The 24,132-nt window shown below is 41.5% G+C and overlaps 1 protein-coding gene across 2 annotated transcripts in view; it reads right to left on the bottom strand.

The window, feature by feature from the left end:
* The window catches only part of DNAJC10 (DnaJ heat shock protein family (Hsp40) member C10), a 38,465-nt gene extending 15,730 nt beyond the window's left edge, over positions 1 to 22,735 (bottom strand). Inside the window, exons 1-15 of one of the 2 annotated variants that reach the window (XM_034428918.3) lie at positions 22,281 to 22,408; positions 21,567 to 21,793; positions 20,635 to 20,745; positions 17,382 to 17,738; positions 15,694 to 15,859; positions 13,907 to 13,957; positions 11,996 to 12,078; positions 11,297 to 11,428; positions 10,318 to 10,411; positions 9,924 to 10,001; positions 9,007 to 9,050; positions 8,573 to 8,710; positions 7,208 to 7,297; positions 5,684 to 5,797; positions 1,827 to 1,941 (exon numbers count right to left, since the gene is read on the bottom strand). In XM_034428918.3, coding sequence (XP_034284809.2) covers positions 1,827 to 1,941; positions 5,684 to 5,797; positions 7,208 to 7,297; positions 8,573 to 8,710; positions 9,007 to 9,050; positions 9,924 to 10,001; positions 10,318 to 10,411; positions 11,297 to 11,428; positions 11,996 to 12,078; positions 13,907 to 13,957; positions 15,694 to 15,859; positions 17,382 to 17,588 — 1,312 coding nt within the window. In that variant the 5' untranslated portion in view covers positions 17,589 to 17,738; positions 20,635 to 20,745; positions 21,567 to 21,793; positions 22,281 to 22,408. Of the gene's footprint in view, positions 1 to 1,826; positions 1,942 to 5,683; positions 5,798 to 7,207; positions 7,298 to 8,572; positions 8,711 to 9,006; positions 9,051 to 9,923; positions 10,002 to 10,317; positions 10,412 to 11,296; positions 11,429 to 11,995; positions 12,079 to 13,906; positions 13,958 to 15,693; positions 15,860 to 17,381; positions 17,739 to 20,634; positions 20,746 to 21,566; positions 21,794 to 22,280 lie in introns of both variants that reach the window. The other variant, XM_034428909.3, reaches the window with a different exon arrangement.
* Between the last annotated feature and the right edge of the window lie 1,397 nt (positions 22,736 to 24,132).

Raw genomic sequence — 24,132 nt, 5'->3', positions numbered from 1 at the left:
GACAGATGAAGATGAGAAAGAGAGCTTGAAGTAAACAAAAAAAATAAAATAAAAAAAAATAAAGAACATGCGTTCTGAGGAAGGTTAATCAAGTTTGCAAGATCGTTGCTTCCCAAAAGGGAGTTTAATGTTTTTTTTAAAGAAGTCATAATAAATATACCACTCCTAATGAAAGAAAGCAAGAAAATATATAATAGAGATGATCTAGAAATTAGGAAGCATCAATAAAATGATATTAAATATGCAATGTATGTAAAGTAATATATAGATACCCTTTCCCCCAAAAAATAAGATATCCCCTGATAATAAGCCCAATCAGGCTTTTGAGCGCATTGCAATAAGGCCAAGCGCTTATTTCAGGGTTCAAAAAAATATAAGACAGGGTCTTATTTTTGGGGAAACATGTTATAATAGTATGTATAAGTAAGGAGTAGTATATACAATAGATAAGGAATAAGGGAACCACACTGATATGGAACTGTTGTAAAATGGGAACTTTTCTTCTGTTTTTGTCTTTAAAGAAAAAAATAATAAAAAAATATTTTTTTAAAAAAGAAAGAAACCACATGAATGCTACAAGTCAGTCTGTCTACAGAAGTATGTTTTAGAGTGCAACTCTCATCAATATAGACCAGTATCTCCAACAGACAGCTAGTTAAGGAAAGCTACAATAGATGAATGATCCAGTATTGTGAGAAAGCCTCTTTCAACCACCCTGAGCTTAATTCCAACAACCTTATGGAATAATCATCCCTGAATTCTACAGCATCCTAATTTTTTAACTTAAAAGTAGCAAAAATAAAATCAATTCTCCTTCTGGTGAACTGAGAGCAAAATTTGGGCACCAGAAAACTCCAGTACAGGGACAAACTAGGCATTGTGTTAAATCAACCAGAACCAAATCAGTTTATGATGAATCTAAGGAATATCTATTAAATGGTATCCCATCTTCCACCAAATGAAAAACAGTTCTAGAAAGCTATAAATCTTGAGTAGGGGAGCAAAACAAGCAAAAGGAAAAGATTCATTGGCCATTTTCTTATTCAAAGGGCCACACATACCTCAAATTATTTCCCAAGCTGTGTTAAAGCAAGCAGTTTAGAGGATGACAGCAAAGGAGGGAGGAAATGGTTCAGAATGGAAAAATGACCAATACAGAAACAGCTGAAAACTCTCCTAGTCGTATCTTCGCTTAACAATAGCAGTGTCCAAGCTTGCTTTTGATGTATATCTTAAATATGACATTTGGTACATGCAGATTTTTATTTTCCCACTGTGGTTAGACCTTTTGTTTTGGAAGCCATTTATCTTTTCTATATATCACATTATATTTAATATCAGAATGGCTAGACCAAGATTGTTGGCCCTTTTCCAAATGTTTATGTGTATGTGTGGGGCTGTGTCATTGGCTAGTAAAGAATAAACCTGAGGTTTGCGGGTGGGGCTAAGGGTAGCAGGGTATGCCTTAATCTGCACAAGTTGTTATCACACAACCTTTCTGACTCCAGAATCCTGAAAATGGGGGGAAAAAAATCTTAGTATTATGTCCTCAGTAACTTCATGGAGGATTTCAATGGGTGTTGCAAAAGGGGAGGGGGAGAAGGGGGGGGAGAGCAGAAGACAATACAACCCTTCCCTAAAGAAAGGTTATCAAATACCACAACATAATAAATCAGAAAGAAGCTATCTACTCATTTTGTACTTTGATTCCAATTGATTAGAATGTCAATGGCAAGGAACTGTGAAGCTGCAGTTAAATATACCTGTAAAAACTAAATTGCCTATCCCAGTTATAAATGTAAATTTTCTATATAAAAATTGTTTACCATGGTGGATTTCATAGTTATCCATTCCCCGTCCTTTAAAGACCACTACACATGGTTCATAAACATACAGACTGTTACAAATATTAGCAGCAGTAAGACAGTCAAACTTCCCAACCTGTGAAAGAAACAGTTAAGTTTAAGGCAAATTTTCCACAAAGTAAACATTCTACGTTCACTCTCATTTTTTAAACTACTTTCCTTTTCTTGTTTGTCCATTTTTTCCTCAAGATCTTTGTTGAGTAAGAACTTATCTTTCTTTTTTTGCTAATGATAGCACTTGTCAGTTCTGCCAATGGGCCTTAAATGCAATCAAAGCCTAGTTTTATCCAAAGCATGTTCACATTGTTCTAATGTGCAAGTTATGGTAGAATCTCAAATCTTGAGGCTATCTTGCAACTTCATTATATTTTCCATTATAGAAGAAACATCCAGAGCTTTCTAATATTATTGCTGTGTGCTTCTAAATCTATCCCAACTTGAAAGGAGAAAGACTATTATTTTAGATGCTGATTCAGCACATGCTCTAAATTCTCAATGAAGCAGCAAGTAGCTGCTGATTTTCAGTATGGGAAAACATGTTTAATTCAAGTCTTCCCACCTCAAGGATACATCTTTAAGAAAAGGGCATGGGTGAGCAGATGAAGGTGGGAAGCAAGAGACTAAAAGAAAATAGGAGAAAATGGGAGTGCACGCTCGCTGTCTTCGAGCGGTGGCGCGCTCCGGCCCCCAATGCTCCTCTTGTTCCCCAGGTTGCACAGACCCTCAGGCCCTGGGCCTTTGGCTGATGCTATGCAACGCCAGGTCCATGGTAAATAAAGCCCCCCTCATTTGTGATCTAGTTCAGGAGAGGGGAGCGGACCTGGTGTGTATTACGGAGACCTGGTTGGGCCAGGAGGGGGGAGTCCCCCTCGTTGAAATGTGCCCACCCGGTTTTCGTGCATTTCATCAGCCAAGGTCACAGGGGAGGGGCGGGGGGTGGCGGTTGTTATTAAAGAGGGTCTTGGTCCGAGGGAGGCCACTGTTCCTCAGACGGCCGGATGTGAGTCCCTCCTTGTGAAGTAGGGTCATGGGGCGCAGATGGGCTTGCTGGTTACATACCTGGCTCCCTGCCACGTGGCGACGGCCCTGCCCGAGCTGCTCAACGTTATAGCAGCGGTGGCGGTTGATATCCCCAGGCTTATGGTCATGGGGGATTTAAACCTGCCATCCGTCGGTGAGGAGTCTGAGATGGCTCGGGAGTTCATGGCTTCCATGACGGCCAAGGACCTGATCCAGTTAGTTCATGGCCCTACTCACACGGGGGGAAACACGCCGGACCTGGTTTTTGTCTCTGTCAGTGGTTGAGTGATCTTGAGATAGGGGATATAGTGATTGAGCCCTTGTCATGTCAGATCACTCCCTCCTTCGCTTTGACCTTCGAACCACCACACCCCGCCGCAGGGAGGCAGAACCGATGAGGTGGTTCCGCCCCAGGTGCCTGATGGACCCGGATAGGTTCCAGACGGAGCTTGGGCCATTTCCTGAGGCTCTGGCTCATGGCTCGACTGAAGACCTAGTGGCCGCCTGGGATAGGGCGGCCGCTGGAGCTTTGGACTGGATCGTGCCTTTGCGGCCTCTAACCCGTTACCAGTCTCACCTGGCTCCTTGGTTCACAGAGGAGCTGAGGGAGATGAAGCGCCGGAAAAGACGCCTGGAGAGCAATTGGAGGGCCAGCCGTTCTGAATCCGACCGAACACTGGTAAAGTCTTATATTAAGACCTACCTGGTGGCAATAAAAGCGGCAAAATGTAATTATTTTTCCGCTCTTATTGTGTCATCAGATAATCGCCCGGCCGCCCTGTTTAGGGTGACCCGTTCCCTGCTCCACCAGGAAGCGCGGGAGGACCCCTTGGAGGGTAGAGCCGAGGACTTTGTACAGTATCTGTATGACAAAATCGCTCAGATTCGGGAACACCTGGACTCTGACTAGGTAGATTCAGGGGGGATGATGGAGGCAGGTCTTGAGAATATTACCTGGGAAGAGTTTGATTCTGTGGCTCCCGAAGACGTGGACAGGATACTGGGTAGACTGAGCACAGCCACATGTTTATTGGATCCGTGTCCCTCCTGGTTGGTGCTGGCCTCCTGGGAGGTTACGCAAGGCTGGCTCCAGGGGATTATTAATGCTTCCTTGAGTAAGGGTGTCTTCCCCACCGCCTTGAACGAGGCGGTGGGGAGGCCTCTCCTCAAGAAGCCTTCCCTGGACCCGGCAGTGTTGGCCAATTATCGTCCAATCTCCAACCTTCGCTTCGTTGCGATGGTTGTTGAGAGTGTGGTAGCGCGACAGCTTCCTCAGTACCTGGATGAATCGGCTTATCTAGATCCGTTCCAGTCGGGCTTCAGGCCTGGGTACAGCACGGAGACGGCATTGGTCGCAGATCTCTGGAGGGCTCGGGACAGGGTTGCTCCTCTGTCCTGGTCCTATTAGACCTCTCAGCGGCTTTTGATACCATCGATCATGGTATCATGCTGCACCGGTTGGAAGAGTTAGGGGTGGGAGACACCGTGTTGCGGTGGTTCTCCTCCTTTCTCTCCGACTGGTCGCAGTCTGTATTGATAGAGGGGCAGAGGTCGACCCCAAGGCCCTTGTATGTGGGGTGCCACAGGGGTCGGTCTTCTCGCCCCTTCTGTTCAACATTTATGTGAAGCCTCTGGCTGAGATCATACGTGGTTTCGGGGTGAAGTACCATCAGTATGTTGATGACACTCCACCCCGGATCACCCCAATGATGCCCTTGAAGTGATGTCCTGGTGCCTGGAGGCTGTACGGATCTGGATGGAGAGAAACAGACTCAGGCTCAACCCATCCAAGACCGAGTGGCTGTGGTTTCCGACATCCCAATATAGTCAGTTGGTGCCATCACTGACTATTGAGGGCGAGTCGTTGGCCCCCACGGAGAGGGCTCGCAACTTGGGTGTCCTCCTGGACTCATGGCTGTCTTTAGAAAAGCATTTGATGGCTGTGACCTGGAGGACTTTTTATCAGGTTCGCCTGATCTACCAGTTGCATCCTTTTCTGGATCGGGACTCATTACGCACGGTCACTCATGCCCTCGTCACTTCCCGCCTGGACTACTGTAATGCTCTCTACATGGGGCTCCCCTTGAGGAGCACCCGGAGGCTCCAACTGGTCCAGAATGCAGCCGCACGGGTGGTTACGGGAGCGATGTGGCGCTCCCATGTGACTCCCCTCCTGCGCAAGCTGCACTGGCTCCCAGTGGTCTTCCGGGTGCACTTCAAGGTTTTGGTTACCACCTTTAGAGTGCTCCATGGCTTAGGACCGGGGTACCTACGAGACCGCCTTCTGCCACCAATAGCCTCTCACCGACCAGTACGCTCACATAGAGAGGGTCTTCTCAAAGTGCCATCGGTCAAACAATGTCGACTGGCGGCCCCCACAGGGAGACCCTTCTCTGTGGGGGCACCTGCCATCTGGAACAAGCTCCCCCAGGAGGATCCTGGATCTGCGCACTTTCCGCCGCGCCCTCAAAACATTCTTATTCCAGGAGGCTGGTCTGGCCTAACCTCCCTTTTTAATTGCTTTTAAATTGGTTTTATAATTGGGGTGTTTTAAATCTGGCCAAAGTATTTAATGTATTTTAAATGGTTTTTAACGTTTGTATTATGTATATTTTACTTTCTGGCTGTTCACCGCCCTGAGTCCTTTGGGAGTAAGGCGGTATATAAATTTAATTATAAATAAATAAATAAATAAAAATAGCAGAACGCTTCAAAATGATCAGGGTTTGAAGAAAAAGGCACTAGATAAAACAATATTGTCCCTTTAAATCAAAGATTATTGAGCTTCGCACACTTACTTGAATATTTTCAGCTTTAAGGAGAACACTTAGCTTCTTAAGGTCATGGGAATCTGACTTGCTGTTTTTGCCAAACTGAAAGAATATTAACCATCGATGGTGGGCCACATGATCCTTGGAAAAGGCAAAGAAAACCAACTCAGGCTTTTTGAAGGAAAAACATATTAAACAGAGAATAGAGAAAGGGATCAAATAGATTACATGATTTTTCCCAGGTGTACATAACATGTCAGGTGATCTGTAGCTCCCCATATTATTTATTGTATGCATGCTTTCTCCCATTGAATAACTATAAATATGTATTTCTTCTTAATTCACGATGCAATTCTATGGAAGTTTGTTTGAAATGTGTATTTCTGTGGAGCCAAACATATGCATGGGTGAATGTGCTTTACTTATGCATATGCTGCATCAAACATATGGCATAGCAAATTAAATAAATTTACCAATAATATGTTCATATTGACTTTTTGTTAAAATGGCAGAGTTTGAGCTTCCCAACAAAACAGATCTTATTTTCTCCCCTGCTTTTTTACATTCTGGTTTAAGCCAGGTGTAAACCCAGGGATGTGATGGCTCAGTGGCTAAGATGCTGAGCTTGTCGATAGAAAGTTCAGCAGTTCGAATCCCTAGTGCCGTGTAACGGGGTGAGCTCCCATTACTTGTCCCAGCTTCTGCCAACCTAGCAGTTCGAAAGCATGTAAAAAATGTAAGTAGAAAAATACGGACCACCTTTGGTGGGAAGTAACAGTGTTCCGTGCGCCTCTGGCGTTTAGTCATGCCAGCCACATGACCACGGAGACGTCTTCGGGACAGCACTGGCTCTTCGGCTAGAGTCGGGAACCTACTCTATGTGAGAGGGGAACCTTTACCTTTTAAACCAGGGCCGTCACTAAACCTCAGGAGAAGGCCTGCACATTTTGTAGATGGAATGGGCCATACTGATGGCAGCAATAGAGTTGGCAACTCTGGTAAAGCATGGAGACATGTGAGAGTCTCAGCAGTCTGTTTCAGGAGGGCAGGGGCAGAGACTTCCTGATAACTTTGGCAGCAATGAATTTACTGATATGTTTAAAAATGCCAGTGGGCCACACAAGGCCTCATGTTGTACAGGTCTATTCTACAGTTTAAAAGAAAACATGGCCCAGATTTAAGAAAAGAGGATTGGTGTGACCTATTGGGGAAAAGAGCCTTGATAGTACAGTGGTTTAGTGCACCCTGTTATTAACACAGCTGCCTGCAATTTCTGCTGGTTCGAATATCTCCAAGGCTCAAGGTTGACTCAGCCTTCCATCCTTTCTAAGGTAGGTGAAATGAGGACCCAGTTTGTGGGGGCAATAAGCTGACTTTGTATAAAATATACAAAAGAATGAAGGCTATTGCTTAACGCATTGTAAGTCGCCCTGAGTCTCCGGAGAAGGGCGGCATATAAATCAAATTAAAAAAAAAAAATGAGAGAATTTAGGAGACAAAAAGAATAAATGTGTTGCAATGAAGAGAGAGATTGAGAATTAAAATATTTACCTCTAAAGTAGATGCCAGGATTGTATCAAAGTCTGGAAGGTGCTTCATGACTTCCAAATATATTTCTCTTGCGTCTAAGGAGTTCACATGCTGAAAAGGGTGGAAAATCATCATATAAATGTTATTCAACTGTACGGTAGATATTTTATTTACCATAATTTAATTGTTTGAAGTAATGTTTTAGTAATTTTTAATGCATTTCAGGAGCCATTTCTGCACTCTCTTGAATAGACAAGATGAAGAAAAAAAAATGTAATAGTAAGAATAAAAAAAAGTTTTATTTCTTTGCATAGCTTATGTTTACTGACACTTCTGATATCTCCTCATTCATTAAAACATTTCAGTCTTCTTGAAATGACCCGGAATTAGAGAGAACTGTAGAAATTAGATAACTTTTTTTCACTATGTATTCCTTCTTACCCTTACTTAGATCCTATCAAAATTTCAGAATACACAAAGGAATTCCAGAGAGAAAAAAACCCGATTATTTTTCAGAAGTAGGTTGCCACTGTCTCTTTCCTAGGGCTGAGAGAAACTGACTGGTCCAAGATCACCCAATTGGTTTTGTGCCTAAGCAGAACTAGAACTCAAGGTCTTCTGCTTTCTAGCCTGATGCATTAAACACTACATCAGTTACTCAGTATCTACCAATATTAATTATCCTAAATATTTATATTTTGTCCAACATTAGAAAAAGAATAGAATAAATAGAATAAAGTGGTATAGTTAAGCACTGGACACTTTAGTATCTTCAGGACAATTAACTGCCAGAATGCTTACATGATATTAGTACAGGTATATGCTCTCTATAGAAGTAATAGAATAGCACTTAATCTTATATACTGTTCCCATAGTGTTTTGCAGCACTCTGTGATTGGTTTACAATGTTAGCATATTGAGTCCAACAATCTGGGTCCTCATTTTACTGACCTCAGAAACTTAGAAGGCTGAGTCAACCTTGAGTTGGCCAGGATCGAACTCCTGGCAGTGGGCAGAATCATCCTACAACACTGCATTCTAACCACTGCGCCACCAGGGCTCCAATTTGATACCTTCCAGGTATGATGGATGAGAAAGCTGAGCAGTCCAATTAGCAAGATCATGGACAATGCTGCCTAGGGATGATGGTAGTTTAGAACAACATATTTCAAGGGTGCCAGATTGGATAAGTGTTCTCCAATACACAAAACTCTACTCTTTCCCTGGAATGCCAACAATAGCCAAACACGTAAAAAGGAACAAATACCACCTGAGCATAAGCAAAACCTAGGAAGAAAAAAATACTAAGATATTTATTCCTTCATCTCCTCTACCACCACCAACTACTCAGCGTAGGCAAAGGCAAACCAATGGTAAAACTCATACCAAAACACCTCCTTTCTCTTTATTAGTTAAGGTGGCTCCAGGTGGAAAATACGCTGTTGTGCTAGATGAGATATCCAAACTATCACAAAGCTCACCCTGGGTGGCACAGTCCATCCAGCCTACTTTAACCAGGCCTTCCTGTATCAAAAAACAAAAGAAAAATGAAAAACTGAAATCTAACAGAGATATATCACACATCTATTTGAACGGCAGGCATACTTTGCCATTCAGTTCATGCTTTGCTTACAAAACAATTCCATCCCAGGGAGGAGTTAGAAATAATGGCCAAAGCAAAGTTAAATTGAGATAGAGGATTCCAGTATGTATTTAGCTCTCTCCCACTGAAGTCAGTGAGCGTTCCTTTGGGCCAAATTTCACTGGTGTATTTAATATTTTTAAAAAAATAAAAATAAAAATAAAACACCAATGCTTACCAACATGCCAGCCAGTTTAAGGCGTGTTCGAGAAGTCAAACAATCTAGATAAATTACATTAAAATAAGTAAACATATTTTTAAAAATATTATATTAATCTACACTAGCATTTCTCAGTCTTGGCCATTTTAAAATGTGTGGACTTCAACTCCCAGATTTCCCAGTTAGTGCTGGCTGGGGAATTCTGGGAGTTGAAGTACACACATTTGATTTACATATTTGTATGTCTGTTCAAATACCATTGCACAGCTAAATATTCTTTGGGGGAAATTGTTAAGGTATATTCTCAGCACAAAGAGATTATACAATACTTGGCATTGAATCCTATGAAAAATAGGAAAGATTTCTTCATGTGTCTCAACTGAAATACAGAACATACTAAGTCAAGGCAGTAAAGCATCTAAATCATTTTCTAACTATCTATTGTAGTCCTATTTTTCTTATTTAATATTAACACATACACACACCACCCAAAGCTTTGCAGGGAAGTATGAGGGCCTGAAATTTCATATATGGTTCCCTGCCTTGGTTTGACACCAGGATTGGTTTGACACTCAGGGAAGGAGGAAGAGCTAATAACCTCCACCCCTCTGAAAAGATAGATTTACAATAATAGAGAAGGTCTAAACTTAACAAGAAAGAGCAAAGAAAATAGTAATGCAGAGATGAGATTTTAAAAACAGCTTTTCAAAAGACTTGTTAAAAAAAGCAAAACCTATTCCTGCAGGGTTATATTATCTAATTACAGAACGCTGCCTCTTGAGGTTCAAAATATTTGAATGAAAACAAATTTAAAAATTCCTATTCTAGATGCAATTCTAAATATTTTCCAGCTTAGCTTCAATTTTAAGTTTCTTTGGCTGTTAGAAGAATTAGAATTTCTCATCCATTCTTTCATAAGCAAACATATAATTTACCTCCTTGTTCAGTACAAAATGTAATTAACCAGCCGATACCAGAAGCAAATGCATTTTCAACAGTGTTAACAAAATTTCCTAGGGGAAAAAAGAGCAGACTGGATTTAGGAATTTGTACCTATTGTTTAATTATTCATAAGGCTTACATAGTATGATTTAGTTGTAACACAACTTTAAGATATATTTTTTGTAAACATATTTTATAATTTATGCAAGAAGAATATTTGTCTAAAATATAATCACCTATATTTGATCCAATAGTGAACTATTTATTTGTTTAACATCTACTCACTGTCCAAGACTCTGCTTTGGGTGATCTAACATAATAAACACTAAAAGAAACACATATGCAATTTGAAAACAAATACTTATTTAAAAATAAATAAATGCTTACCTGCCCATAGTTCTGTCACTGTGCTTGTGACATACTGCATGGCAAAATTTGTTAAACTCTCCTTTGATCTGTCACCATAAAATTTCACTGGATTCTAAAAAAGATTTAGAAAAGCATCCAATTTTAAAACAGTATTTTGTGGTCACACACGTTAACCATTATTATCCTTGGGAACTTATTTATATCCTTGATCTTTGCTACAGAAAGTTTCTTTTTGGACTTTAGAAGAGGAATCTGGAATAGAAACTGAATACATAACATTATTACCTTATTGATACTATAGTTCTTCTCCTAGTTGAAACACTAAAAGGATCTACAAAATACAAACAGCTGCGCCTAAGCAGAACAAAGCAACAATCTGTGCTATATCCTGTCCATTTAGCCTTTACAGATTTGACACTTTCTTTGCAATTGGAAAAATTCAGGGTTTAAATTGCTTAGGGTTTTGGATTATGTAGGGCCTTTTCTTCCCATTTTCTGGAACCAAGGGGAATCCTTCTTATCTCTGCTCAATATGAAGGTTGGGGACAAACACTGTAAAAAAATTTGGGGAGCAGGATACCTTGTACCTCTTTCGTGCACTGTCTTAAGTCTTTTCAGTATCAAAATATGAACAGGCCTACTGTTTCAAGTCTCCTCTCAGCATCAAATGCCTTCTATCGTACTTCCTTCAAAAGAAGGCAATTCTAAGTTTATGACCACTGAAAACGGGACAGAAAAAAAAATCTGCATATTCTGAGAAAATCTAAGACAACCTTCTCATTTAAGAAACCTTCCTTTCAATGTTGAGATACCCTCTCGCAATAGTACTTAGGCTTGAGGTTACACATCTCCATGTAACTAGGACAAGCTTTGGCCCCAAGTCTCTAATAAATGGGGAAAGCCTTTTTTTCCTCCCAGAGATCCCCGAGTACAGTGGAGTTACTTCAAATGCTCCTCTATGGAATGGAATGGGATGCTAGGTTCTGTGCCTACTTACCATTCCACTTTTGAACACGTAGAGGCTGGGGTAGCTATTGATTCCCTTATTCCGGCAAAGCATTCTATTATCACCACAGTTGACGGCGCCAATGCGTATTAATCCATCCATTTCTTTAGCAAATTCTCTCCACTTCAAATGAGAAAAAAATATATGATTATTTTTCAGCTTTTTACCCCATTTAGAAATGCTTAAAAAAACATTATGATGCTTAAAAAACAGTATGATTTCAATATATGTTCCCTTAATTGTAACTCAAATATAGCTTTGCTAGTATTGTTTACAAAAACCCACTTTTTCTTCTTAGGTTAGGTCATCACACACACAAGCACATTCCTTATTCTTGTTCTACATTGCTACATGCTCTCATGGATTGTCAAAGTGGCAGAATAATTTTTTATATGACTCCTAGCAGAACTATTTCAGAAGAAATGGTGGCAGACTGCAAGACACTGCCTATATTCTTGCCAAAACATGCAATAGGGCTTCACATGGGCCAAACTGGAGATCATTGTATTGCAGAAATATAGTCCTGCTCCATGTCAGAAGAATGCAGCTTCCTCTTATTCTCATGCCACAAGGAAAGTCTTCACTGTTCCCCTCAATCAGCCCTCTAGGATTGTATCCTCACACAAACACAAACACACACACAAACAGGGACATAAATTTAATGACAACACACCTACAGTGGCAACCTACCGTGGGTGCTAAATCATGGCAATGTGAACATCGAGGAGAATAGAAATTTACAAACCACAGTTCTCCAGAACCAACAGCAGCATCTATTAAAAAAGAAAGAATGATGACGAAAAACGTTATTTTTACCACTGAATAATTTCCAGGCAAACATAGTGGGAGCATGAGGATTAGCCTAGTCTTCTCCTAAACCAACATCCTCCAGCTGAGTAGAAACTTTTCATGTCTTCCAGTCAACATGCTGCTGATCTAGAGATGATGGGAATTGAAGGAACATATATGTGGAAGGAATTGGAGTATCTCCATAGCCCATCAACATTGGGGGAGGGTGATATGCTTACAGTAGGGGTGTCAAACTCAAACCCGTTGTGAGCCGCATTGTGATTTTGTTTGTCCTTGGGGGCTGGGGTGGGTGTGGCCTGGTTGTCGTGGCTGACTTGGTCGGCATGGCTGGTCCCAGAGTAGCAGGGGCCGTCCCTTGCTGTTTACAGGATGGCCCACAGGCCAATTCTGTGGCCTATTGTGGGCCGGATTCAGCCCACGTGTTTGACACCCTTGGCCTACAGAATGTAAGTATTAAAATGAGACTGAAACTTGCAAGTTCCAGTTGAACAACAACTCCCATCAGCCAAAGTTACTTGCCTTGTTGATTGAGAAGAAACTAGATTCCCTCCCCTAATTTAAAACACGCAATACATGGCTAATTACCGTAGATTTAAAGATGACCAGATCAGCAGAACCTAACACCTCCACTGAAAGTTAGCCTATATTAGAAACACTAATAAGAAATAAAAAAGTACTGGGTACTTTTGAAAACTAAATGCTGGATTTGGCAGAGCCTACTACAGTTCAATTAACTATTCTGGTATACATTAAGAAAACTGCTGGAAGAACAGGTCTCAAATTAATGCTACAAAAATGGTTGAGAACACTCTGTCATGGAGGAGTGAAGTTCTTTTCCCTAGTTTCCCCTTTGAATAAAAGTTGATGGGAACCTTGCTCTTTATAAGTGGAACTGCTCAGATCCTGGACCAAAGGAAGGAATACATAGATCATGCCTGGCATCTCAATTATAGTTGCCCAGAGTATATTTTGGCATTCCACTTCTTACAAATCATCATGCCAATTTATGAATCTTATGAATATATGCTCACTTAAAAGTCAACTTAAGATGCATACCATATTCATTTGGCAGGGCAAAAACAGAAACAAAGGGAAAGAATTAATATTAATATGTCTACTGTAGGATGAAAACAGCATTATGGGCATAAGAGCATGAAGTATGAGCTTAGTGGTTAAAGTATTGGCCTAAAAGCAGAGAGACCAATGTTTAAGTTCAGCCTCAGTGACAGTAGCTCGATCGTTATCACACTTTCTCTGTCTACTCAACCTGATAGGGTTGCTGATGTAGGAGAAAGAGGAGAGCTATGTGCCCTTTGACCTCCAAAATGAAAGGCAGGATGTAATACACCCACTCCTCGTTTAGTAACCACCTTGATTAGCGATTATTCACAAATACAACATTAAAAAAAACATGTTACAACTAATGGATGCACATATGACCAAATTTCTACGCCTGACAACAACTGATGCCAGAGTGAGAATGCTGATATTGCCTGATCAGAGAATTTTATCTGAATGAAATGACAGCAAGCAGTGATCTTCACAAAGTGTGTATGTCTCTCTCAGTCAACTAATGGCCATTTCACTCAGTGTTTGTTTCACTTCCAATTTAATAATTGCAATCACTAAATGAGAGGGTGCAAATAAAAAAAATTGAAGATCACCTCACATGGATTCTGAATGACATTCTGCTATCTGTACAGTTACAACAAAAAAGTCATAAAAAAACAACACAATAAAGAAATTGGAAAGCAGAAATGTTAGGAAATTACAAGATCACATATCACTTACCAAATTCTCCTCTATCTAATGTTATGATTTCAGGATCATCATCATAGATACCTGGTAAAAAAACCATTCAGTTAGCATTTTTAGAAGTCCATTTAATCCAGCTATACAACATTTAAAAACTAATAACCAATTACTACTCCTCTGCTCATATATACTTAAGAGACCATTAATCCACGAATAGTGAGAGACTTTAGGTTCTAGTATTTTCTTTCTTAGAATATTTTATAATAACAAAAACTCATCAATAGTGACTATAATACATCTTTTTAAAGCAGGGAAGTTACATTTCATTCATACATACAGTGTACATTTTTATTTTTGGCTCAAGTGAAATTAAGCTTCATAGCTCATTCTGACACACATAATAATATTGTCAAGCTTCTAACAGCACAGAACAATGAAAAAAAGATTCATCTCATTAATTTGGCTTATTGTCAAGAATACAAAATACAAAAACTTGAAAAGAAACCACCAGTCCAGCACTTATTTGTGAGTATATTAAGACAATGTTTGAGACACACTTGAACTTCTTTTTCCCTTGTGAGACCAAAGGGCTAACCATCTTTTTCGCCAGATAAGACTTACACTGAAATATCCATCTGCTTATTATTGTTTTGAAAGGCTCCCATTTTTGTCCCAGCAACAGAGATCTACCTTAAAAAGGGCATGGAATGTTGTTTGTTGAGATGGCTGGTTTAAGAGTATACCTCTGTCCATTTTGTAATAGGATGCAGATAATTGAGAATTGTGTGTATCAGGAGAGACATAAAGGCAAGTTACATGCAGTAGGAACAGGATATTTAGAAAATGTGTATGGTACAACAAGAAAATATAGCATGAACAATAACTCTCAAATGATTCTGGGTGTTGAATAAATGCAGGCAGAGCACAAAATCAAGGGAACCACGCTGAGTTCATTTAACTCTAAAAGAGAATGAATGAGAACTGAATTGTGAAACATATATGAAGAAAGAGCTTAAGGGAAAAAGGAAGACTATCAAAGTTATGGTTAAATATAGAGTTCCTTAGAGAGAAGGTTAGAAGTGTAAGAAAATAACAGACAATACACAAAGCAATGTAAGGATGCAGTGGAATAATTCGCAAGGACAGAAAGTAAGGAAAGATAAAATGGCTAGTTATTAGTATAAACCAGGGGTGTCAAACTCACGTCGTCACGGCGGGGTCACAAGACTGATTGGAACTTTTTTCCCCTTTTCCCCTTCACTAAATTGGGCGTGGGCATGGCCAACATGTGACATAGCCGGCCTGTGGCTAGGTCGCAAACTAAACCAAATTTAGTTTGCCTTCCTTTTCTCTTATATAGCCTCCCCACCGCTCCTTTAATTTCTTTTGCTTGCTATTTCGCATTCTTTGTCTGCATTATCTGACACAGAAGGCATATATTTGATATGCATGTATGTATGTATGGCTCCTTAATGGACTGCCAGTTGGCCATCCATACCAAGAAGCAATTTTAAATGGAGACTCTTACTCAATCTGAAAGCAGTCTGAGAACCTACTATGAAACAACTCATTAACAACTCTGATGGCAAAACAAATTTAATATAGTGGATGTCCTATTCCCAAAGTAATTAAAAAAGCCAAATATACATAATATGCTATCACATAACATCCACACTCCTAATTAAGACTTAAATTCTCCTACACCTTTAGTGTGCAAATTAGGGCAATATTTTCCTTTGAAGTTTTTTTTTTTGTTTTTTTTTTACAAATGAACCACAGAAAATAGGTTACGATTCAGTTTCGCCTACAAGAAAACATCTTACCAAAATCATAGCGGTAAAAGTGCCAGCTTTCATAGCGACCTCCTTCCTGGTGATCTTCCAGACCTTTTTCACCATATTTATCATACTTCTTTCTCAGATCTTCATCTTTTAATACTTCATATGCTCGGTTTATTTTCAAGAAATTTTCATGTGCCTCTGGATTGTTCTGGAGAAAGAGCACTGGTGTTAAAACTAAAATATTGAGGAAAAACATTGAAATCTGCTCAGGACATTTCAATTTTCAAAAATGTACTGACACTGGCATTGCATTAATTTTTAACTGCCTTATACACATATCGAGAGAACTCATTACATTTTTTCAGCTGAAGACATTACCTAGGATTCTGACAAGTGCTAGGCAGGATGGGCTATGACAAGGCAGAAGATAATTTGCCTATTACCACCTCATCAGCAATATCACAACTTTGTTACAGTAGGGGGTGTGAGTGTGTCTGGATGAATTTTTTAAGTGAACTGTAGCATGAGAATTAACAAGCAGTTGCTGATATGACTTTCAAGTTTCTATACATGTTGGTATAATTTTGCTCCTTTCGGAACCTTTTCATTTATTTCTCTATCTATAGCTCACAAATCACACAGGCAACTTCTCAGAGAACTTGAAAGACAGCTAAGGATAGGTTGGCAGAAATCTCACCTCCTCCTCCTCATTGGCCAACATTTTCAGGATCTGAGCTTGAAGTAGAACAAACGTAGCTATGGGTATATGGCTATGGGTATACCACAGCATTAAGACAGATTCTATTGTTGGGTGTGTAATTCAAGTAAGAAATGTCACATTGCACAGCAAACCTGCACAAGATTTGACTATTTCAAAAGGAACACCAGCTGCTCATTTTATAGAAACGCATGCACAGTGTTGTCACAGTGATTATTATTACTGATGGCTGACTGGGGCTCTGATTACAAAAATAATGGATTTATCATGCATCCTTGTAGTTTGCTGCATTACATTTCATGGATCTATTATTATTTACCCTGAAGCTATAGATTAGTGTTTCTCAACCATGGCAACTTTATGATGCTGGCTGTGGAATTCTGGGAGTTGAAGTCCGCTTATCTTAAACTTGCCAAGGTTGAGAAACACTGGTATAGATTATATAATCAAATAGATTTGACTACAACCTCTGGAACTGCAGTCCACAATTAAGAAGCATCAGGTTGAATATGAATATGAGCCACGATGGTGCAGAGGTTAGAGTGCAGTATTGCAGGCTATTTCTGCTAACTGCTAGCTGCTTGCAATTTGGCAGTTCGAATCTCACCAGGCTCAAGGTTGACTCAGCCTTCCCTCCTTCTGAGGTGGCTAAAATGAGGACCCAGATTGTCAGGGGCAACAGGCTGACTTTGTAAACCGCTTAGAGAGGGCTGTAAAGCACTGTGAAGTGGTATATAAGTCTAAGGGCTAATGCTAATGAAGAGAAATGGTTTCTTGGAAGCAGAAAAAAAAAAAAAGAGAAGTGCTAACTGCGGAAGTTGTAGGTTTCATGGGTATTTTCCCTTTCGATTATATAGGAAGCTCAAGACTGAACAACTATAACGTAACACATTGTACTTTTTGAAACAATTATACCAATTAATCATGAAATATGTATTACAACAAGATATTTAAACATTTGCATTTACATTTCTTAGTTAACAGGAAAATATTTTCTGACAAGCCAACCTACCTGGTTCTTATCAGGATGCAGCTTTAGAGCCAACTTTTTGAAAGCCTGCCTAATTTCCCTACTTGTTGCTTCTTTGGATATTCCAAGTAAACTGTAATAATCTTGAGTTGGGTCAACTAAAGCTACAAGCAATATTAAAAGGAAACACAAGGAGACAATTTTTATAAAGTCTCTGACGCATTGTTTTTTGGGAAATGAAGTCTCCATTATGAATATCTTAGTCAAGTATACTTCACAGCAGATTTAACAGTTCTCACTCTGATGTAACCTGGACTGCATATATTTCTGAAGAAGCTTCTTGTAGGATTTTTGCTGTCATAATCCAAGCATAGAAATGTATGCTTAAGTAGACTGGGCCTAGGGGAAACAACAAACAGATTTTAGGTTCTTTATGTTCTACAGCAAATTCATGACATGAGTTCCCTCAGTGGTTCCCCCCGTTTTCTCTAAAGCATTCAACACAACTCTGCTGTTTCTATCTTGTTCTGCAACTGTGCATGTAGAGAGACATAACTGGAACTTCCTCAAATTTAATTTCTTTTCTTTGTTGCTGTAAATTGTTCATATCCTTCTTGGCCCAAAATTTCCTGCACTGATAGTGCAATAGTGATAATAGACAGTACAACAAAAGTACAAAAATGAGCCTTTCTTTTGGAGTGAGCAGAAGAAGCTATGACTGCAATGTCTAGCCTAATGAAGAGAAGGACTAGGGGTGACATGATAGCAGTCTTCCAATATTTGAGGACCTGTTACAGAGAAGAGGGAGGTCAAACCTATTCACCAAAGCACCTGAGGATAGGACAAGAAGTAACTGATGGAAACTAATCAAAGAGAGATTCAACCTAGAACTAAGGAGAAAATTCCTGACAATGAGAACAATTAACTAGTGGAATGGCTTGCCTTCAGAAGTTGTGGGTGCTCCATCATTTGAGATTTTTATGAAGAGACTGGACAAGTACTTGTCTGAAATGGTATAGGGCAGTGATAGCTAACCTTTTCCGGACTGAGTGCCCAAAATGTGTGTGCGTGGAAACCCCCAAAATGCAGTGTGTGCAGTACCCCCCTGCATGCTCCCTCCCCCTGCACATGCACGCACGCATCCCCCCATGCGCTCCATCCCCAAGCAGGTGCGGCAGAGACCAAAAGACCAGCTGGCCAGCGGGAGGCATGCACGCATGCACGGTGGAGCTGAACTGGGGCAACGGCTCACGTGCCATAAAAGAGGGTGATGGGTGCCACCTCTGGCACATGTGCCATAGGTTCCCCATTACGGGTATAGGGCCTTCTGCTTGAGTAGGGAGTTGGACTAAGACCACCAAGTTCCCTTCCAACTCTGTTATTCTGTATTCTCATTGAGTGTAAAACAGGCCATATATTAGGAGTACCCAGTCAAAAGAGAAAGAAAGAGGAAGAATCATAACCTTAGTGACAAAGCATATACTGGGCGCTGGAAGAAAGTTCCAGGTTCTCTCCTTACATAATCAGTTGAATGTAATTACATAATCAGTTGAATGTAATTAAGGAACCATGAAGCAAGTGACAGGAAAGTCCATTGCAAAAGAATCTGCCAGCACTTGCCTAGAAAGACAATTAATTGGTTTTGGAATAAGGTGGCCTCCATGTAATAAATTATTGAGAACCAGTTTTTATTCAATTTGGTTAAGACACCAGGTTAGAAGCCAGGAAACTATAGGCTCTAGCCTGGCCTTGGGTACGAAAGCGGGCTGGGAGACTTTGGGCCAGTCACTCTTTCTCAGTTCATGGTTAGGAGACAAGCCTAACCTAAAAGAGCCTGGATAGCTCTGCAGACTAAGCACTGTAATTTAACACCAGCTGTCTGCAATTAAAGTAAGTTCGAATCTTGCCAGGCTCAAGGTTGACTCAGCCTTCCATCCTTTCTAAGGTAGGTAAATTGAGGACCCAGTTTTTGGGGGCAATAAGATGACTTTGTATAAAAATATACAAAACTATTAAGGCTATTGCTTAACGCACTGTAAGCCGCTCTGAGTCTCCGGAGAAGGGTGGCATATAAATCAAATTAAAAAAAAAAAGCCAGCTAAACAAATCTTGTTGCAACCAAAGTATCAGCACTCCGATGATGTGAAAAAAGCAGACCTTGCACTTGCAGAAAAAATGCTAGGAAGAAAAAAATCGTAAGAAATCATTCCCGAAAGGCAGAGATGGGACTTTAAGTACTTTAACTTGAGGAAAGTGTTACCAACCAAAGAAAATGTAGAAATGCATAAACAAATCTTCTTTCTTGGGCCAGTTCAAGCCCTGCAGTTTGCTATAAATTAGGGAGGAATCATCTGTCAATCAAATTCAAAACTTGAAGGATTCCGGGATTATCAAGAACCCTAAAAAGCTGCCTTATATTTAATTTATTCAATTGATTTTTATATTGTTTCCCCTTTAGCCATATCTTAAATCAGTTATTTCTGTGTTTTTAAAATGCAATAATAAAATAATGAAAACTATGAAAAACAGAAGAAAATAAAACCATTTGTGTATAACGTTCATTTAGTGAAGGCTTGAATGAAGAGATAAGTTTTCAACAAGGATCTAGGTGGCTCAGTAGCTAAGACACTGAGCTTGTCGATCAGAAAGGTCAGCAGTTCGGCAGTTCGAATCCCTAGTACAGGTCTCCTGCGTGAGCAGGGGGTTGGCCTAGATGACCTCCAAGGTCCCTTCCAACTCTGTTACTGTTACTAACAAAATATAAATGCCCCATAGGTTTCAGGGGGAAGATCATTTTAGAAACCTGGGGCCACCATAGGCTCGACTATGAGTAACCAGAAAATGGCATTCTGCCAAACCCAGCAGTTTCAAGAGGACTTCTCTAATGTTTGATAGGATCTACATCCTGGTCCCAGTTTGTTTACACTCTTGTTTGCCAGAATCAAAATTTTAATCCTAGCTTGATAAACTAACCGGTACTCAATACAGTTGCTTTAACAGAGGATATGGCCAAATGAGCCATTTGGTGTTCCAATATTACATTCCACATCTATTTCCAGATCCAGCAAGAGCAAAAGCACACATTGTACTGCATTACAACAATCTAACTGTGAAGCATTCAATACATGGATTAATGGAGTTAGACGGTTGAGGCAATTAGCTCTTCTAGCCCAGTAATACAGTAATTTATCAGAAGTTCTACACGACACTTTCTCAGCCTTTGAGCATGTGCTCTTTTGCACACAAAGCTACACCCTGCCAGAATAAATGCCTGCACAGTAAGGAAAAGGCTCACCTATTTATTCCTGTGCTTCAAAGGCAGAAGCACTCCAGCAAAGCAGCTTTACAAGATTCAGATGAAGCGTGGCTACAGGAAATGAGCAAATGCACTCACATGTAGTTTATCCTGAGGAGAAATCAACAGCAGTATGAGTGAAAGACTACATACTAAAATCTTCAAAAACAAGTTTTTGAACAAACTAAGGGAAGTATAAATGTGATACTTTAAGTATTAACATTCCTCCATCCTAGATCATGGCTTGAAAGCCAAGTCGCTGCAAACCTGGTTCTTTAAAAATATTAATAAAGCTGCCATCTTGAGACTGAATAGATCTTCAGTCCTTTCCAGAGCACTAATAATCCACCTTGCCTTTGTGGGGGACTGATGAAACAATACAAACGCTGCTTTTGGGCATGCAATTTGATGCCATCCAGGTGCATGTTTAGGCAATTCCCACGGGTCCAAGCCAGCAAAGACAATGGCAAAGGATTATGGAAGCCATCATCCGAAGCAATTCTCTCTCTATACAGATAGTCCTCGACTTACAACAGTTCATTTAGTGACGGTTCAAAGTTACAAAGGCACTGAAGAGAGTGACTTTGGACCGTTTTTCACAGTTACAAGCATTGCAGCACCTCCATGAGCATGCAATCAAAATTCAGATGCTTGGCAACTGATGCATATTTACGACCGTCGCAGCGTCCCCGGGGTCATGTGATCCCCCTTTTGCAACCTTCTGACAAGCAAAGTCAATGGGGAAGTCAGATTCACTTAACGACTGTTATTAAACTTAACATCTTAAGGGATTCACTTAACAGTGGCAATAAAAAAGTCACATCTTGCTTAACAAATGTTTCACTTAGCAACGTTAAGTCCATAAATCCGTCGTACTAATTTAACTGCGGCGATTCACTTAACTGGGGCAAGAAAATGGGGGCAAAACTCACTTAACAACTGGTCTCGCTTAGCAACCAAAATGTTGGACTCAACTGGGAGTCCGTAAATCGAGGACTGGCTGTAGCTCCAACTTTAATTTGGCTGTCTCTCTCTCTCCATAATCCTTAAAGAGAAGAAAGTTGCACTTGCTGGCACCCCCACTGGGGTTAGGGTGGGGCGGAGGACCGAGGGAAACCAGCCAAAATCACATTCTAATTGCAAAACTCTTGGCTTATTCCTACAAAAAAAAATAATAAATAAATAAAGAGGGCGCCATCAATAGCGGATAGGAAGCGGAGTAGGAGCGTCTGGAGAAACAATGCAAGGGCTCCCCCGGCCTAAAGGCTTGGAAAACCATGGGGGAAAGGCTTTAAAACACCCCCAGAAAATGCCTCCGTGCAGAAGCCGCGGCGGGGATTTAAAACGAGCAAGGCATGCCCGGGCTGCGGAGGATGCGGTGGGAGAAAAGAAGGCCTACTACGCTCAGAAGAAGAGCTAGTGGGCGGAAAAGGAAAGCGGAGTGGAAGAAGCGGGAGACAAATCGAGCCCTCCAACTAAAGAAAGGAAAGCCGGGAGACTTTCCCCGCAAGCAGCCGGACTGAGAATCGGGGCAGCCGGAAAGCCAGGGGTGCTTGGTGGCTCTATCTATTTATCTTTTATCTTTCCCAGGCCGCGGGCGGTGGAGCGGAGGCAGCTGCAGCTGCAGTTGCAGCCGGAGTCCTTACCTGATGCTGGAGGATCCTTGCCTGCTGGTGCCGGCGCGGGGGAGGAGCCGGAGCTGCAGCCTGGAGCAGTGGCGAAGACGGGAGGAAAAGCCAGGCGGCGGATCCGGTTCGCGGCCGGAGGAGGAGGCGGCGGGCGGGGTTGGGAAAGGCAAAACGGGCTGACGTGGCTGCAGCTCCGACCGCCGAGTCTCCCAGGGGAGGCGCGGGTGGGGGGGGGGGAAGAAATCTCAGGGTGGGGGCCCCTTGTGAGGGAGGGAGGAGGGGGCTTTCTGCCCCCCCCCCCGCAAACTTACAAAAAGTAGCTTTGGAGGAGGAAGTGCAGGGCAGGCCCCTCCGCATGGCTGCTCCGAAGCCAACCCCCGGCGCTAAGGAGCGAGATCGCGGCCTCCCCTATTATTGAATCCTCTTCCGTTGGTTCGCTTCTTCCGAAGCAAATGCCTCCTTGCGGCATTTACTCCGAAGTAAACTTGACAAAAACCCGATGCGATTGACCGGGAAGGTGCGTGGGAGGTGGGGGCTTCTTTGTCCTTATAACAAGTAGTTAGTAGTTGCTCAAACCAGAATCCGAATCCGAATAGAGCTGGAAGGGGACCTTAACAGTAACAGAGTTGGAGGGGATCTTGGAGGTCATCTAGTCCAACCCCCTGCTCACACAGGAGACCTGTACTAGGGATTCTCGAACCGCCGACCTTTCTGATCCACAAGCTCAGTCTTCTAGTCTAGGGGTCTGCAACCTTAAACACTCAAAGGAGGCATTTAGACCTGTTTCCCACAGAAAAAGAAAACACCGGGAGCCACAAAACCCTTCCCGTGCCTGACTATTTCTTGAGCGGCCACAAAACTAGCATTCGTAGTTGAATTAAACATTCTGTTTTCTTCTGAAACTTTTCTTGGATTTATCCATGGTTGGCCTAACTGGGGGTTGAAGGGCTCAATAAATTGTGTGCGGGTGGGTGTCGCACATTGGCTGTTGTGACGCATATTTTGAGTGACAGCCACAGGTTGCTGACCCCTGTTCTAGTCCAACATCCCCCCCGCCCCTGCTCAAACAGGAAGATCCTATGCCATTTTAGACAAAAGTGACTGTCCAGTATCTTTAAAAAAACCTCCAGGGATGAAGCCACCCACTACTTATGAAGGCGAGCTGTTCCACTGGTTAAAATGGCGACTTCCGTGCTGCGAGATCCCCGGCCTCTTTTGTACCTGGGCAATGAATGGCCCCTTTTCTGGCTTTACGTTTAGCTTTGCTGTCTTTGCTTAGAGATAGTTGCTGTTGGCTTCTAAACCTGCAGAACAAGTGTTTGTTTGGATGGATGGATGGAATGGGGGGGGGGGGAGAAGTGTCTGAGATGTTTCGCCCCCTTCTTTTTTCTTTTTCTGTTATTATTATTTACTGGTAATAGCTGTCGGAATTAGTGGATGGGAAGAGAGAGGGCTTTTTTTTTTTTTTTTGCAGCCCTGCTCATTAACATCCCACACAACTGCTCATCACTCCCACACGCAAAGAGAAGTTGGCACCATGGCCAGGTTCCTTGGTTTGGAGATGTCTTCGCAAAGCAAAGCATCTTTAATGCCGGGGAGGGAGGCTGACCTTCGTTTCGTATAGCTTCTGTCTTGGTTAGGGGTGTAAGTGGCTTTCTCCCACATAAGGGAAGCAGAGGAGCTCTGGTCTTAGGCTTCAGTGGGAATCCAGGTGTTATTCTGACTTGAAAAAGAAAAGGTCTGGATGGACAATGACAGTTAATAAAGAATGCGGGTGTTGAATTTTTGCTCCTTTAACATAAGCTGGGTACCGTAACGTTGCCCCTTAAATTTGGTTTTTGACTTGGACAGCCCAGCGATATACGGGTAG

The sequence above is a fragment of the Pantherophis guttatus genome, chromosome 1, assembly GCF_059756535.1.
Source record: "Pantherophis guttatus breed Tessera chromosome 1, ASM5975653v1, whole genome shotgun sequence".
Lineage (NCBI taxonomy): Eukaryota > Metazoa > Chordata > Lepidosauria > Squamata > Colubridae > Pantherophis > Pantherophis guttatus.
Note: the sequence above shows the minus strand (reverse complement) of the source record. Positions and strands in the feature narration are given on the sequence as shown.